Raw genomic sequence first — 15,888 nt, forward strand, 5'->3', positions numbered from 1 at the left:
GTGGGTCAGTGGGAGCGGTAGGAGAGAGGTGGGGGGCTGGGCAGAGGAGGGGTGGAGGCGGGACAGGGACTGGGAGAGGAGGAACAAATCACAGGGTGGGACTGAAGGAAAGTTACCCACAGGCGGCCCATGTCCAGACTGGGGGGTGCTGGCCCAGAGAGGTGACACGGCTCCAATCCTGGTGACCTTGGGCCTGACCAGCACCCAGCATGGCAGAACCCCAGTGCTGGTGACTGGTCGGGGAAGAAGCCAGGCTGAGAGAGGCAGGGCGAGCAGCAAGACACGGCCCCCGACCTGCACCCCAGCTGTGGGCGCCCCCGACACCCCGCACCCCGCCCGGCCCCTCGCGCCAGGAAAGCCGTTCCCTCGCGCCATCAATCTTCATGTTGCTTTTATGAGCGCCCCAGCCCCTCCCCGGGGTTGCTCGTTAGGATCAAAGGTTAATTAATGCAAAGCAGACCGTGTCAATCGTTAGCCCGCCCCCGCCAGGGCAGGTGGTCTCTGCCCTGACACACAAGCCGCTATGAAAGGCTGAGCGGGAAGCGGCGCGTCTAGGGCTGGGGAAGGGCTGCGCCCGGGTCGGGCAGGGCAGGGCAGGGCAGGGCAGAGCAGCGCAGGGCGCCCATTGCCGCGGCCGCCAGCACCCGGCTCCCTCGCGCGCCGCCCCCGGCCGCGGCCTGCTATTGGCCAGGCCATCGTGACGCTACGGCGGGGAGCTGGGGGCGGTTGGCCGGGCGGCACGTGCGGGCGGCCGCGGCGGGCCATGGCGTGGGCGCTGTGGCTGTGGCTGTGGCTGGCGCTGCGGGCGCGGGGCTGCCTGCACTGCGACCCGGGCGCCGCGCAGCTACTAAAGGAGCTGCGGGGGCCCTTCCTGCTGCGGCAGGTGCCCCGTGACGCCGAGCTGCGCGCCCGCGTGGCCGCCGTCCTGCAGCGCGGTGTGCTAGGCCTGGCCGAGCCGCCCCCCGGCGCCCGCGGTCCCGCCGCGCTCATCGGTGCGGCCTCACCCGGGCCCGACCCGGCCCCTCCCTGCCCAGCGCCTATGGGGAGGCTAGGCTGGGCTGGGCGGCCCTGACCCCACTCCCTATCCCCGCAGACGAGAAGACGCTGCACGAGGCCGCCGCCGCGTTCAGGCGGGTCATGACCCGCATCAGGAACAATGAGTTCCGAGGTGCCCGCCGCGCCGCCCGGCCACGGTGCCCCTTGCCCGGCTGGCGGGCGGGGATCTCCGGTGCCCTCTGGCGGCCGCTCCGGGCACTCGCCGTTCAGTTCATCCTTGCATCGCTGCTTCGTGCCAAGCCCCGGCCGGTGCTGAGCCCGGTACCCTAAACCCTTCAGCCCCAGGGGCTCAGGGGAAGCCGTCTCAGGACTTCCTTCTCTCAGAAAGCCTCCTCCCCTTCCTCAGCCCCCCTGGCTATGGCTTCAAGGCCCCCTAATGTTTTTTGTCCCTGGCTCCCCCAACACCTGGTAGCACCTTCACTGTCTTCCTGGCTAGGGGAGCAGAGTGCTGATGACCCAAACAGCACAGCAGACAGCTCTGTCTCAAGACAGTCTTTACTGGTGGTGCCAACATTGCGCTACAGCTCCCGCCAGCATAGTGCTAAAGTCGCCATGCACCAACTTGCTTGCTCCCTCTGTCCTCCCTGGGACTCCTGCTTGCCTCATCTCCTGCAATCCCAAAGCCGCCTCTTCTTCTCGGGCATTAAGAAACAACATGTAACAAAACTGTAGGAGAAGGCAAGGCTGGATGTCATCTTATAGGCTTATTCAGAGAGGCATAAGTTTTTGTAGACTACAGCCTGCTAGCTATAGTACTGTACTTAGCAACGACACCCAAGAAATGTAACTAAGACAGATGTCACCAGGAACCAGTCACAGGGCAGTCTCTGGGGCCTGCTGCCAGGCCCAGACTGTTGTGTTCCTCTGCGGTGAAAAGGACATCTGGATGTCTTGCTAGGAAACTGTCAAAAGCTGCTCACACAGCCCTTCCAAAAGTGCCCCCTCCAGAGCTCCAGGCCACAACTTGGCCAATGTAGTCTCTGGTCACAGGGCAATTCTCTGTTGTTGGGTTGGGGGGCCACTTTGCAGGGCAAAGCTTGGATTCTGGGGAGCCAGTGAGGGTATGACATCAATTTCCTGTTGACTCTGGACCCTAATGATGGCAGCATTGTCACCGTGGTCTCTGTAAGGAGAGTGGGAGGGGCTAGAGAAGGAGGTTCTTCCTCTACCCCACACCAGTATGGCTGCCTCGGGTTCAAACCTGTCTGTCACCTTCCCTAGATGAGCAGCTCTTCAATGAGGTGATGTGGGGCCTCCAAGAGGTGAGAGAAACCTTCCAGAAGATCATCAACCGCTTCCAAACATTGGGTGAGACTGGTCCGCTTCACTCCTGCCCCACAGCCCCCATAGGCAGTGGAAGGCTGCGGCTAATGGGGCTTAGCTCCCCCACCCCCACCCCCACTAATTTCTTGGCAGCCAGTGACAGCAGAGCACCCAGCACCGCTTGGCATGCAGGCAGGCCAGTGCCCCACATGTGCTCAGCTCTACATGGCTTTACTGCTCCAGTGCCACTGTCATGCCCCACTGCTACAGTGCCACACCCAGTGTCCCTGCTGCATGCTCCTCTGCCGTTTTGTACAGCACCAGGATGCCAGCCCTGAAGGAAGATGGGGTGGGGGTCAGATGGCAGGCATGCCCTGCTCCGGCCCCCCGCACCCACAAGCAGCACAGTAGAATTATCTTTTAAGTTTTACTCAGCCCCCCAAAATACTATTTTCTCCCACTCCCTATGACAACCCCTGGCCCCTGCCCGCAGGGCAGGACCAATTTCTGTCTCTTACCCACACTCTCTTTTTTTGCAGTTTATTGCCTGAACAAATGTGGTGAGTGAAAATGCAGAGGGAGGGTGCTTGAGGCAGGGAAGGGCACGTGGGATAGATTTGCAGGAGAGAAGAGTGGACCTAGGGGACCCTGTAGGGTCAATACCACCATGAGGAGTGAGGGAACCCCCCCAACACTGCCCCCCTTGCCCAGGACCCATCCTGTTCCAGGCCACCTCCCTCTACCATGCTCTGAACCCAATCATCTGGCTCCAATTCACCAAAAAAGCCAGGACGCACTCCCTCCCCACTGCTTTCTGTTCTTTGACTCTCCCAAACCCTGATCTCCTTTATCCCCCAGATCCAGTTCCTTTTCCCCTGCATGGTGCCTCCAGCTGGGCTATGAATCCCTGTCCCTACAGGTCAGCTGTTGCAGCTTCTGACTGATTGCAAGACATGTAAGACTGACATCCACACCTGCAGCAAAGATGTGCACTGTGGAGGTGAGTGCAGAGGGGCCATGGACAGAAGAAGGGGTAGGACAGATGAGTAGAGGGGGTATCACTCGTAGGCACCAGGCCAGCATAACATAGTCAGAAGCCAGATCCAGGGCAGGCAGGGGGCAGGATGCCTGGTAAATGGGCCACTAGTGCTCATTGGCACTGACTTTGGGTTTTGCTGGTGATACTTGCAGACATAAAAAAACCCAAACAAACCCAAAAACGGCACCTTACTTTAAACTTGGCACGTTCCCATGCTGAGCCGTGTGCAAGCCCAGAAGAAGCAGCATCTCACTTCAACCCGGGTCTTCAGTGTCTGTAAAGATTGGGCAAATTAGTGGGGCTTTTTTGGTGCGTTTATCAAATAGCTGATTAGATCAGCTTTAGCTAAAAGTACCAGAAAGCCCAGCTGAAGTGCTCAGTCTTTACAGATGCTGCAGAGCCAGGTTGGAGTAATGCACTGCCTCTTCTGGTAAAGTGCGTTTTTTGGGGTTTTTTTACCATCTGTGAGCAAGTGGGCATGGCTAGTGGGTGCTAAGCACCACTATTTCTTTTTGGCGGGTGCTTGAGCTCCAGAACACCCATAGAGTCAGTGCCTATACTAGTGCTGATCCCATATGTTGGGCAGATCGGAAGCTAGAGGTGGAGGAAGATGAGGACCTAATCCTGGACTGTGCCCTGACTTGGCACCATGTCAGCTATGGCATCAAGAACTACATTTTCTACCGGGTACAGTGCCCCTCACTCCTCCTTGCAGCACCCAGCTCCCTGCCAGCCTTGCCACAGTCCCTCACCCTGACTTGCAGCCCCACTGTCTTGGCAGGTGCGGGGGCACACAGAGCAGCACATTGTGTCTGGTCCAGACCCATTCCTGGTGAGGAAGGAGGTGACGGTGAATGACTCTGGGAGCTATCGCTGTGAGATGCGTGATGCCAAGAACATGCTCTGTTCGCAGATGCAATTCCAGGTCACAGGTGAAGGGGGTCCTGACAGCTGTGACTGAACGTCTGCCCCAATGCCCTCCAGAATGGGGAGAAACCCCAAGCACCCTGGCTCCCAGGCATCCTGCTCTCACCTACCAGACCCCACTGTCCCCCTAGAACTGGGATAGACCCCAGGCATCTGAGGCAGCTGCCTCACAGATCTCCCCTCTTTGCTACAGTGATACCCCTGGGGAACAACTCAGTCCACCCTACAGTGGTGCCCTCATGGGGGCCCCTGACAGTGCCCCCCACACCATGGGTGCCAGGCGCTTTGGCCCACTGGACTGTCTGGATTGTCATCAGTAGCAGCGCTGGCCTCATTCTGCTATTCCTTGCTGGCTGGTGAGTCTGCCCCTCCTCCCCCCCCCAACCTGGAGAGCCTTTGGGTGTCATGCACTGGGAACGGGGCCTGGGCATCGCACTTTCTCCTGGGTATTGCAGCTTCCACCTCTCTGGAAGCAGGACCTGGTGTCTGTGGCCATACTGACTTTGCTTTCAGGGCTGCATGAGGGGGAATGGGAAGAACCCTCATCTTGGGGAGGAGGGAAGAAGCCCCGATTTCCTTGCCCTCTCCCCCCTGAATTGCTCCCTTCCCACTGCTCTCCATGTCCCTCCCCCATCTCATGCCTCTCCCCTCTTGCAGCTTCTGTTTCTACCTCTGCCAGGAGAGGGCAGTGAAAGATGACAATGATGTGGGAGGCAGATTGCTGAGGGCATGACACCCCCAACCCTCCCCGGAGGCTCTCAACCCCCCAACGCCAGCACCACTCCTCTGGGCTGGCTGGGGGTTGAGGAGGAACCAGCCTGAACTGTTTTCTGTGTATATAACAGAGAGACTATTATTGCCAATGTTCACTAGTCTCAGACACCTGGGTTCTCTCCTAGCTCCAGAAAGGGAGTGAGGTCTGGTGGGTTACAGCAGGGGCCTGAGAGCCAGGATTGTGAAATCGCTGTGCCCCCTTCCATGCCTTTGTTTCCCATTGCCCCCCACCTCTTGCTTTCCCCCCACAGAATAACTTGGTGCTGAAGTAGCCAGTGCAGTGAGAAGACACTTTATTGGGTGGGACAGCAGGGTTAGGGAGGTGGGGCAGTCTGATTCCCTGCCCTGCCCTGCCCTGCCCTACAAGGCCCCCAGTATGGGGTGCAGGGAAATGGCCTCCCTGACATGAGGGGGAGTGAGAGGGGTCCCCCAGCTTTATCTGGATGGAAGACAGCTATTCTGGGCCCCAGTGTTGACTGGCTCTCAGGAAGGGAGCCTCCCTTTGTGTGGGGAGGCTGCAGGATATGGACAAGGGCTGAGCTCTCTGACTGTGAGCTTCCCTATGGCAGTGGTCTGGCGCAGGCTGTGAGTTTCCCCCACTGCAGGGTCCGGAATCTTCTCACTGACTATAAAAACCAATTCGGTCCAAATTTTTCAGTAACCTTTGGCTACTGGAAGCTGCCACCAAACACACACCTCATGGCTAGGCTCCCTTAGGGAACTGTCATCGTCCCCCTCCCCAACCCCTAGCACAGGACTATGCTGCCTGGAGGTGATCCCCAGTCTGGGGCTGTCAAGAGGGTTCCAGGTTTGCTTTTGTGAGTTTGGCTACAGTAGTGCCCCAGTGCAGCTGCAAGCTTCCCCTCGACAGTGCCATGAGGGGCATGTGATCTGTGATCTGGCAATGCACAGACCACTGGAGGAGTGACTGAACATTACATGGGGCGGGGGGCGGGGGCATGGGGTGTGTGTGAGAGGTGTGTGTGACTCCCTAGAAAGGGTATGGGTTGGGTCACTAGGGGCAGGGCAAGTTTAACAAGGAGAGAGGTTCAAAGGGTGGAGTGGTTCGATTTGGTATGGGGAGTCTTGCCCACAAGAGGAAGTGGGGGACCTAGGGGCCAGTGGGAAGTTAGTTGGGAGAAGGGCACAGTGTTGAAAGGGCTAATAACAGGAGTCAGGCTGCCTACAGCAGACCAAAAGATGGTAGCATCTAACCAAAATGGCACCTGCAGCAAGCACATCCTCATCCCCATATTAGCTCAAAGAACGGTACATCTCATCCAAGATGGCTCCTACGGTGAGCACCTCCCTCCCCTGACAAAACTAGGTCCATGACAGTACAGTTCATCCATGATGAAATCTAGAGCTGGCATCTCCATATCTAATAATGTCCAAAGATGGTATGGTCCATCCAAAATGACTTCCATTGTTAGCATCTCCTTTTTCCTGGGCAGTGCATGTCAGAGGGGGTATGGCCCAAATAAAATGGCGTCTCACAGTTAGCATCTCCTTTCCCTTCCTGTTCTCATATGGAGTATTAGGTCCAATTAAATGGCTTATCCCCAGTAAGATGGCACCTGAACTTGATGTCTCCCAAACACCAATGACTGGGCACATCTAGATGGCACTGAGAGCTATAATACCTATAGTCTGATCCAGCCAACATGGTAGCAGAGGTTGGCATTACCCAAAACAAAGGTTTAACATATTCAAACTGGCATGTGGGGTCACCATGAAAAGCTATTTGACCTGTCTGAGATAATGGCCGAATTTGTCATTACCCCATACAAGGACCTATTCCATCTGAAAAACGGCCTGGCGTTGACATTCCCCTTGAGCAGTGGTTTGATCTATTAAAAATACCATCTGCAGTTGATGCAAGTCCAAAATATGATTTGATCCATGCAAAATGGTGGCTGGAGTTGACATTACCCCAAAACAGTGGGCTCCCATCTGGATGGGGTCTGAAGTCATCATCAGTCCCAGAACAATGCCTTCCCCATTTCAATGTGGTGTCTGCAGCTGGCATCGTCCAAAACAATAGGATCCCCCATCTCACGTGGCTGGACTTGTCATGACACGGAACAAGGTTACTCCATCCAAAGTGGGTTTGAGAATTGATGTCACCCTGACCAATAGGTTCTCCATCCCAGATGGTAGCTGGAGTTGATATAATTCCAAAGTGGCTTTTCCCATCCAAGATGGCATCTAGTATTCAGATAAAAAATAATAGCTTCCTGCATCAAAGTGGCAGCTGGAATTAACATAACCCTGACCAATGGGTTCCCACCATCCAAGGTGGCATCTAGGATTGGCAAGACCCAAAACAACTGGCTCAGGTGTTCATGATGGTGTCCAGAATTGGCATCACTGCAACTGATGGCTTCCCCCGTCCAAGATTGTGTCTAGAATTGGTGTGACCCTGGCTAATGTCCACAGCAATGGTGGCTGGAGCAGCCCCTTCCCAGTGCAGGGAGATTGTCCCCCTGGCTGGGCCTGGCAAAAAGAGCTAGGCCGAGCATGGGGTGGGCATGGTGGTCCTGTGGTTCTTACCACTCCTCCACCATGAAGTCGATCATGTGGTTAACACTCAGGTCAGGGGAGTCAAAGAAGTCAGTGGAGAAGATGCTGGCTCTGATAGGGCTGCTGGGGCCCAGGCCTGAGGCTGAGCCAGACGTCAAGGCCTCAAGCCAATCTATAGGGTCAAAGGGTGGCCGAGGCCCAGTCCCCCGCCCAGCTTCGGGTGACGGGGGCATCTCCAGGGGCTCAGGGGAGAAGACCCCACACAGGGAGTCCTGGGACGAGGATGGGGATGATGACGAGGAGGAAGATGGAGTGAGGAAGTCATAGTGGCCAGGGAAATCCAAGATGGCAGCTGTGGGCGTGCAGGCCTCACTCCCACTGCTGCTGCAACGTGGTCGCTTGGCAGGCAATGCCTCCTGTAAGCTGGTGGGTGAGGAGGCCCGCCGTGGTGATGGGGGTGCTGGGGTGGGGGCATCTGATAGAGGGGGCGATGCCGGCAACAGGTCACCTGGAGGGACATGGACAGGGGTTAGAGAGGTCTGGGAACAAAGTGGCACAGGCCCACCCCCTTCCCACAACATGGCACCCCTCTCCCTGTTCCCTGTATCACCGTGCTCCCTGCCCATATGCAGAACGCCTCACACCTCTGGAGAACAGAGCTGCCTGCCCTGCTCCCTGAGGAACAGTGCGGCCTGAAGCCCTTGGCAGGGCACTGCTGTGGGGCTCCAGATCTCACCTGCACACACCAGGGGCTCCTCAAGGATGTCCTCAATCGACTCACTTGGGACCAGCTGCAGAGAAGGAAGCAGGTGAGAACACAAGGCCCCTGCACCTGGCACAGAGATGTGGCTGCTTCTGAGATGGGGGAATCAGGGATGGGTTATACAGGGACCCCTGACTAGGCCCTGAGGTCTGGGGTGAAGCACGCTGGCGGTTGGTTACATAGGGTCCCCTGCTGTGGTGCTGAGATGGAATCACCTCAGGTAAGGCACCTCAGGAGCTGTGCCATAGACTGTACCTGGGCTCTCTGGATGGCTTCCTGCAGCTCCTCCTCTAAGGAGCGGGGTGCTGGTGGGGGGCTGGCAGGGCTGGCTGTGATCTGCAGGGGCAGCTCAGGGTCAGGGCCAATGGGCTCACATGATGGGGGGCAGAAAACCTGGAGAGGGACATCAGGAGTCATTTGGGGTCCACAGATGAGTTCCTGCTCCCTAAGTCAGTGGTCTCCAAACTTTTTTGATCACACACCCCTATCAGTAAAAAATCTTTGAGCACGCACCCCCAATATATGTATATTTATATAAATATAAATAGAAGTTCTAACATTTTCTTCCCACACCCCAATGGATCGTCTTGTGCACCCCCTGGGGTGCGTGCACCCCACTTCGGAGACCACTGTCCTAAGTCACCTTGTGAGGAGCCCGCCCCCCTTGTGTGGGAACCCAGGCCCTGCCCACAGCCCTCTCCCTTCAGCAGACCCCACCTCCACAGTCCCCACCCCTCTGCTCCAGTGCCCCCTCGGCACACTGTGCCTGTCCCTTTCAGCTCACTCCCCACCTCCTGGCCTACCTCACCCTATTGCCTTGGCACATGCCACACCCACTCGGTCCTGCCTCTCAACCCAGGCCCTGCCCCTGCCTTGTGCCCCACCCACCTTGCAAATGCCTCACCCCCTAAGCTCAGTCTACACTCTCTTGAAGCAGCTCACCACAAAGGCACCCCCAGTGGGCACCATCCCAGTCTCAGTCTCAGTCCCAGCATCCCCTGACAGGGGGCAGGGGTGGGGTGGAGATCCGGGCAGGGCTGGGGGGCAGGTGCCCCGGAGGCGCTGGTGCCGCTCTAGCTCCTGGCGCAAGTCGTCTGCTTGTTGCTGTTCCCGGCGCAGCTCCCGGCGCAGGGACTCGATGAGCCGTTGCTTTTCCTGCAGTGCCCGCTCAGCCGGGGGCACCACCGCAACCCCCTGTGGCCCTCGCACCTGGAATGGCCGCAAGCGCTCCAGCAGTGCTGGCTTTGTGCCTGACACGGGCAGCCCCCGCTGGCGCAGCTGCTGGCGGAGCTCTGACACCTGTGGGTACCAGAGGAAAGGTCGGCAGGGGGTAGTGGTGCCTCGCTGGGGGCACTGCATCACACTGGGGCTCTGGGATGTTGAGTGCATTCTGCAATGTTCAGGGAAGCCAGCTGGGGTGGGAGTCTTGGCCAAACCTGTGGGGACTACGTTGAGGGGAGTGGGGAACGGGGTAATTTGAAGGTGCAGATGGGCTGGATATGGCATTTCTTTCTCAAGGGCCTGGGCAGTGTCAGGAGTACTGGGGATGGCCATATTAGGTAGTGTGGGGCACTCATAGGAAGCCATAGGGCAGTGCTGGGGAGACCGGGTTGGAGACAAAGTTCTGCTCCTGGTGGGGAATGGTGGTAAGCGGGGAGTGTCAGTCCTGCCCACAACGTGTCCCCACTTCCCCTAACCCTCCCTACTCTGCACTGTCCTTTCCAAATACCCATCTCTCCATCCCCAAAACTGTTCTCTTCTGCCCCATCCCCTCCGTGACCCTCACTCAAGGCTGAGCAAGCCCTTTGCTCCCCAGTAGCTTGAGGGGTATGTACTGTGTCTAGTTCCCTTTAGGGGCACCCCTTCCCGTGGGGAATTCTAGCTGGGAGGTTCATGAAACCCCATCTCCTTGGTTGCTCCCCATTTTGCTGGGGGCTGAAGTTAGGGTGCAGACCCCCTGGCCCAACAAATTCCTTCCTGCCCACCCCAAGCTGGATGCTCCCTCTGTAAGCCCCAATTCTGAGGGGTGTTGGGTGTCACAGCAGGGCTAAGGGCCTTGGAGGTGAGCCCCTTGTCTCCCACCTCCCACTCACCGTCAGGTCATCCAGGTTGGATGGAAGCAGGTCAGACTTGGGGTGTGTGGCTGGGATGGGAGGCACTGGGACAGGGGTGGGAGGTGCTGTGCCTGATGGTGTGGCTGGGAAACCAACCATTTGATCTGTGGAGAGGCTGTGGGGAGAGAGGGTATGGTTTAGGAAGAACAGGAGTGATGGAGGGGAGCTGGTGGCTGGATTAAGGGGAGCTGGGAGTGCAAAGCCAGGTATGGGGGTTTCTGACACCCAAGGGCTGCAGGATGACATTTGTGATTTAGGACAGGTATGGGGGATCCCACCATCCAGCAGCAAGGGATCCTAGGGGGCAGTGGTTGGAGTAGGCACCTGCTGCCCAGCAGTAGGTCCAATGCAGGGGGCCATAGAGCATTGGGGTGCAGAGTTGGGGTGTAGGGTATGAGGTACCTGGTGCCCAGTGGCAGGCCCATTGTGGGGGGCCCTGGAGAGGTACCCCCCTGTCGCTGGTGCAGGACCTGGAGCTGTAACACAAGTTGCTGGTGCTGGAGCAGGCGGGCGCAGGCAGTGTCCAGGGTGGGTGCCCGGGCAGGTTTGGCTGCAGGCGGCACATACTGGTGGTACTTAAGTTTCTTCACCTTAGGCCGTGGCTCCTTTGCCTTCCGGGGGCGGGTGGCCCGTGACACCTCGGAGGGCCGGGGTGGCACCTGCAGGTAGGAAGGCAGGGTTAGACCTGATCCCAGGGTCCCCTGCTTGTGAGCCAGGGGAAGGAACCAAGGCTTCTGGACTCTTAGTCCCCTACACTAACCTGAAAGACCTCACAGCTCTCCCAGATCTGAGAGACAACTTAGGTGCCCTTGCCCCCAGCCCAACCCCAGTGAGATCCCCCCAGGTCCCCATATTCTCTGCTGCTTCAATCGTCAATCCCCAATAATGCTGCTGAAACCCCCCAGCATGCACAACAATCCCCCTCCAGTCCCATCACCCACCTTGGGAAGCGCAGAGGGATTCTGACCCAGAGGGCTGCCCCCAGGAGTCTGGGCATCAGCCTCTGAAGCTGATACCACTGTGGGCTGCTGGGGGTCCAGGACCGAGGGCAGCTCCGGCTGCAGGGACATGGGAATGGAAGTGCCATTAAGACACAAAGCAGCATTGGACCCCAGTGTCCTTCTTCCCCTGCCCTGTGCTCCAGCCCCCACATCTCAGAATGAACTCACCATGGAGAACCACTGCCCTCCTAGAGCTGACCCAGGAGGGACCCTGCCTATTTCATGTTAAAAACTTAGATGCAATGGCAAACATATAACACCAGAGGGCAGCAAAGACCCTAGAAAGATGGGACATCCACCCCCCCTTCCCTTCACTCCCCACCAGCAGCCCTGCAGCTCACCTGGAAAGCTGCTCCTGTGGAAGAGGATGGGGAGGAGTTGCCTGAAGTCCTGGTGGGGGAAGGGGTGAGGCTGGGGGAGGACGAGGATGATGAGCTGCTGAAGTCTTCATCAAAGGGGAAGGCCTCTGGGGCAGCAGAGCCTGGAACTGCTGAGAAGGGGCAACAGAGCAACCCTGAAGTTTCCAAGGGACATGCTTCCCCCACTTCAGCTAGCCAGATCCCACCTTCCCCACACCTGGGAGTCCTGGCTCCCAGCCCCCTGCACTCACCCCCCCATACCCCACTTCCCTCCCTGAGCCAGGACAGAGTCCATGAGTCCCGGCTCCCCCCAACCACCACTCTATCCCCCACGTGCTGGGGTGGAACCCAGGTATCTGGAACTCACTGGGGCAGGGCTCAGGCTCTGGCAGGGGCAGGTCCAGCGGTGCCACACAGTGCGGGTGTTTGCCTGTCCTGTCCCTGATCTCCAGCAGGGCTCCGGGGGTGTCTGTCAGGAGAGGCATAATATGATGATGAGAGGGTATCAGGGGACCCCCATCAGGGGCATCACACCTACTCCCAGTTCTCCTGTACACTGGCTAGGGGACCCAGGCATCCGAGTAGCACCTACCTTCTCTGAAGTGACCTTTGGCAGTTCCAGTGCCGTGGGGTCTGGGCTGGCCTCGTGGCTTCAGGGTCCTGTCAGCCTGTGGGGCGAGGGGCATCAGAACAAAGCAGCCCCCATAGCCCAACCAGGGGTATGCAGGGTGTGGAGGAGGAGACTGGTGGGATGCAGGGTGGGGCTGGGAGCCTGGACTCCTGGGTTCTACCCCAGTTCTGGGAGGGGAGGGGGTCTGGTGGGTTAGAGCAGGGAAGCTGAGCCAGGACTCCTGTCCCCACCATCCTCTTCTACTGCTCAGTTTCCCCTCTGGGATGGGAGGAGAAGGAGGATCCCAGGAAATCTCCAGGGCTTGGGGTCCTTTCTGTGGGTGTGGCAGTGCTTTTACATACTGCATTACTCAGGCTGCCCTGCAGCTGCTGTGCCCCTTCCCCTCTCTTTACATTCACCCGGCTCTGCTCTGGGGTCCCACTCAGCTCCGTGTGATTCAGGGGGGTCTTGTCCACAGCTGGGGGAAAGCCAAGAGACAAAATAGTTAGAGCCTGTCCAAACCAGGTGCTTCCACACTCTCCTGCACAGGGGACCCTGGGAGCCAAGCGGGGCTGAGAGCTCAAGAAGGAGGAGGCTGTGATCCTGGAGTCCTTGGGGAAAGGTAGGGTGCATGGTCCCTGGTTCCCTTGGTTGGTCCCAATCCCCTCCATTCCCTACCCCAGGGTCTTTGCTAGCCCTTCCCCCACAATGGCTTCCCCTTGGCCCCCAGCCTAAGTACCTGCACTTCTGCCTCCTTACCTGGGCGCACGTGCTGCTCCGAGAGCTGCTCTTGGGACCGGCGATGTTGCATTCTCAGCTGCAGGACTAGGGAGAGAAGGAGGTGTGGTCGGGGGGGCTGGAGCCCATGCACCCCCCCACAGGTACCTTCAGGACTCTGCCTGGGGTGGGGGTGGGGGCTGGGCATGGACTTCCCTTCTATTCCTGCCCCCCCTTTCCCCCTGCAGGTGTCCCAGCTGGGCCTGGCAGCTGGGGGTGGCAAAGAGCAGGCCAGAACTATTTTGAGAGCTGGTAACATGACCCCCCATGGGTCACCCCTCCCCCCATGCACGTCCCTGTAGGGCTGTCCCTGAACCCCGCAGTGCCCTGGGTGGGGGTGCTCAGGGCTGCAGGCCCTGGCCCCCATGCCTGCCTCTGATGGGGGAGGGGGGAGAGCTGGGGAACAGCCAAAAAGTGAGTTAGGACAGGAAGTGAGGGAGAAGCTTGTGTCCCTTGGGGGTGGGTTGGACAGACAGACCAATGGATGGAATCCCCCCCTCTCACTCCCCACCCCACAACTCAGACCATTAACTCCTGCAGGGCTGGGGGAAATCTCCCAGTGGGAAATGCGCCCAAGTCAGGGCAGCTGAAGGGCTGAACTGGGAGGGCCCTCAAAGACCCAGGCATCCAGGCCTCCAAGCCCACTCTGCTGAGGTGTCCAGACCTGCTACAGAGAGGCCTCAAGGATTTAGGGCATCCGAGTGGAAGCAGTAGGGCGCTACTTGACTGCGGCATGAGGACCCAGGACTCTAAGGGGTGGCTGACTCTGAACTTACTGGGATGAGGCCTCAGGGACCTGGGGGCCCAGGAGGAGGGGCCGGAGCCCAATCTGGTTGGAACAAGGCCAGGCATAAACTGCACCGGTTTCAGGGGACAGACTACCCAGGGCCCACCTCTAAGAAACACAAGGGCTTGATTCTGCCTCTCCATCCCCTTGCCAGAGTAGGTCCCAATCCATAGCCTTGCCCGCCAGGCCCCAGGGCCTGATCCTGCCTGCACTTACCCGACCGGAACTTGCTCCGGATCAGCAGGGAGCGCTCTGAGGCCAGCAGCGTCATCTTCAGGGCTGGGGAGGTGCAAAGGGGGGGCTGCCTGGCTGCTGCCCTGGGCTGGGGATCCCACCAGGAGACAGAGATGTGGGGTCAATGTGGTGTCACTGAGGGTTCTCCGGGCAGTCTCCCCCCCCACCCACACACACACACACAGTGACTGACCTTGAGAGATGGACCCTGGGAGATGGGGGGGACCCCAGACTGTGGCATTTGTGGGCCCCAAGCCCCACCCCTCACATCCACTGTCCCCTGAGAGCTGGGAGAGAACCCAAGAGTCCAGGATCAGACCCGGTGCTTTAATGCAGATCACCCCACTTCTCTCCCATGCTCAGTGATGGAAGTGAGTGCCCAGAGGAGTCATTGCTGGGGGAGGCTATAGATATAGATGGATATCAGTGAATGAGGAGGAGGCCAGAGCCTGATCTGGGAGGGATTGATTATGGGGGAGATAGATCTATTGAGCAGCAGGACATCTGGAGCAGGCTGGGGTGCTGGGGGCTGCTGGTGGAGGGGTCTAGGGCCACTTGCAGGGGGAGGGGTGCTGGGGGGGGTCACCTGAAAAGGGAGGGGAAGGGGAAGGGGCAGGGGACCTGGGTTTGCCACCCACCAGCTCTCCGTGAGGTCTTCCTGGGCCCGGCTGGTCTGTGGCTGCAGGACTGTCCTGTCCCAGGCTCTGTCTGTCTGTCTGGCCAGCAGTGTGCTGGGGGGTCAGCCCCCTAGATCCGTGCGCCCAGGGCAGGGAGATGGGACACGATGTCAAGGAGCAGCAGCTTGGGGGCGGGGAAGCCCCCTTGCAGAGGGGGGGGAAGGGGGCGGTGACATCACTGGGGGGGGGACACAGCAGCTGGAACCACCCCACCTCCCCTATGTGTGAGAAACGCCATCTGCACTGACACCCGACACCCAGCAGGCGCGAGGAGGAACGTGCACTGTGCGCCACAGCAAGAGAGAGCCCAGGAGAGTAGCCACCAGACCCCACTCGCTCCAGGGCTGGGAGAAAACCCAGGAGTCCTGGCTCTCAGGCCCCACTGCTGTAACTCACCAGACCCCACTGCTTTCCCCCAGCTAGGATACAACCCAAATATCAAGACTCCCAGTCCTTGCTTTAGAAAGTTGAGGAGCTAAGCTGTTGCATGTCTCTCTCAGAACCAAATGTTACTCTGGGGTAACAACCTACTACTGCCACCACCTGATGTAGCTTTGCCGGCCTTAGCCTGGTCAGAAGGTGGTTCTTTCCCCACTGTTCACAGGAACTGCAGTGGCATTCCTGTGGTGTAAGAGCAGAGCATTTGGAAACGCCAGTGCCTCATGTCCCAGCTTTACAGGGAGAGAGACCCCATCGGTCTGAGCACTGATCAGGCCCTGAAGCACTGGGATCGGAACAGGCCCAAGTGGCACTGAGGCCCAGGAGGAGCCATGCCCTGCATGCCGTGTGCCCTCTGCCCTTTGCAGAAGGCTGCAGACAGGCGCAGGGGGCGGGGCCCCACGACAGGTGGCACCTGTTCCCAGCCATCGGGGCCAGCCCGGATTTCACTGACGCGGCGGATCATGTTCAGATGTGAGTATTTAAAGCCGTCTGCTGCCTGCCCTACCCCCACCTCCAGCCTGAGAGCCCTGGATCCCCCACCCC

The 15,888-nt window shown here is 58.8% G+C and overlaps 2 protein-coding genes across 9 annotated transcripts; one reads left to right on the forward strand and one right to left on the reverse strand.

Moving 5' to 3' along the window:
• The first annotated feature begins 763 nt into the window (after positions 1–763).
• On the forward strand, positions 764–5,223 carry IZUMO1 (izumo sperm-oocyte fusion 1). The gene is made up of 8 exons (XM_090049768.1): positions 764–992; positions 1,094–1,168; positions 2,278–2,364; positions 2,859–2,879; positions 3,239–3,319; positions 3,945–4,045; positions 4,140–4,301; positions 4,334–5,223. The coding sequence occupies exons 1-8, from the start codon at positions 764–766 to the stop codon at positions 4,643–4,645; spliced, it is 1,068 nt and encodes a 355-aa protein (XP_089905894.1). The 3' UTR covers positions 4,646–5,223.
• A 112-nt stretch (positions 5,224–5,335) lies between these two features.
• On the reverse strand, positions 5,336–15,061 carry MAMSTR (MEF2 activating motif and SAP domain containing transcriptional regulator). Of its 8 annotated transcripts, none has more exons than XM_090048948.1 (15): positions 14,866–15,059; positions 14,421–14,514; positions 14,210–14,315; positions 13,189–13,254; positions 12,792–12,907; positions 12,412–12,487; positions 12,187–12,288; positions 11,802–11,950; positions 11,401–11,517; positions 10,862–11,118; positions 10,439–10,574; positions 9,288–9,644; positions 8,601–8,738; positions 8,319–8,373; positions 5,336–7,267 (listed from the first exon to the last, which is right to left on the reverse strand). In XM_090048948.1, the coding sequence occupies exons 2-15, from the start codon at positions 14,466–14,468 to the stop codon at positions 6,837–6,839; spliced, it is 2,154 nt and encodes a 717-aa protein (XP_089905074.1). In that variant the 5' UTR covers positions 14,469–14,514; positions 14,866–15,059; the 3' UTR covers positions 5,336–6,836. The 8 variants fall into 8 exon arrangements, with proteins under 8 accessions (XP_089905074.1, XP_089905072.1, XP_089905075.1 ...); XM_090048946.1 differs by having other exon boundaries at positions 7,127–8,090; positions 11,802–11,947; positions 14,866–15,061; XM_090048949.1 differs by having other exon boundaries at positions 7,127–8,090; positions 12,849–12,907; positions 14,866–15,060.
• Positions 15,062–15,888: the final 827 nt, after the last annotated feature.

The sequence above is a fragment of the Crocodylus siamensis genome, chromosome 5 (assembly GCF_052110815.1).
Source record: "Crocodylus siamensis isolate JL-2025a chromosome 5, ASM5211081v1, whole genome shotgun sequence".
Classification (NCBI taxonomy): Eukaryota; Metazoa; Chordata; order Crocodylia; family Crocodylidae; genus Crocodylus; species Crocodylus siamensis.

Coding starts and splice junctions, on each gene's coding strand:
- IZUMO1 (XM_090049768.1), top strand. CDS start 764: ATGGCGTGGGCGCTGTGGCTGTGGCTGTGGCTGGCGCTGCGGGCGCGG. Junction 2,365..2,858: donor CAACCGCTTCCAAACATTGG/GTGAGACTGGTC, acceptor CTTTTTTTGCAG/TTTATTGCCTGAACAAATGT. Junction 3,320..3,944: donor CAAAGATGTGCACTGTGGAG/GTGAGTGCAGAG, acceptor TATGTTGGGCAG/ATCGGAAGCTAGAGGTGGAG.
- MAMSTR (XM_090048944.1), bottom strand. CDS start 14,468: ATGCCACAGTCTGGGGTCCCCCCCATCTCCCAGGGTCCATCTCTCAAG. Junction 8,739..9,287: donor CCACTGGGGGTGCCTTTGTG/GTGAGCTGCTTC, acceptor GTCCCTCTCCAG/GTTTTCTGCCCCCCATCATG. Junction 8,091..8,318: donor GGAGCCCCTGGTGTGTGCAG/GTGAGATCTGGA, acceptor ATGTCCCTCCAG/GTGACCTGTTGCCGGCATCG.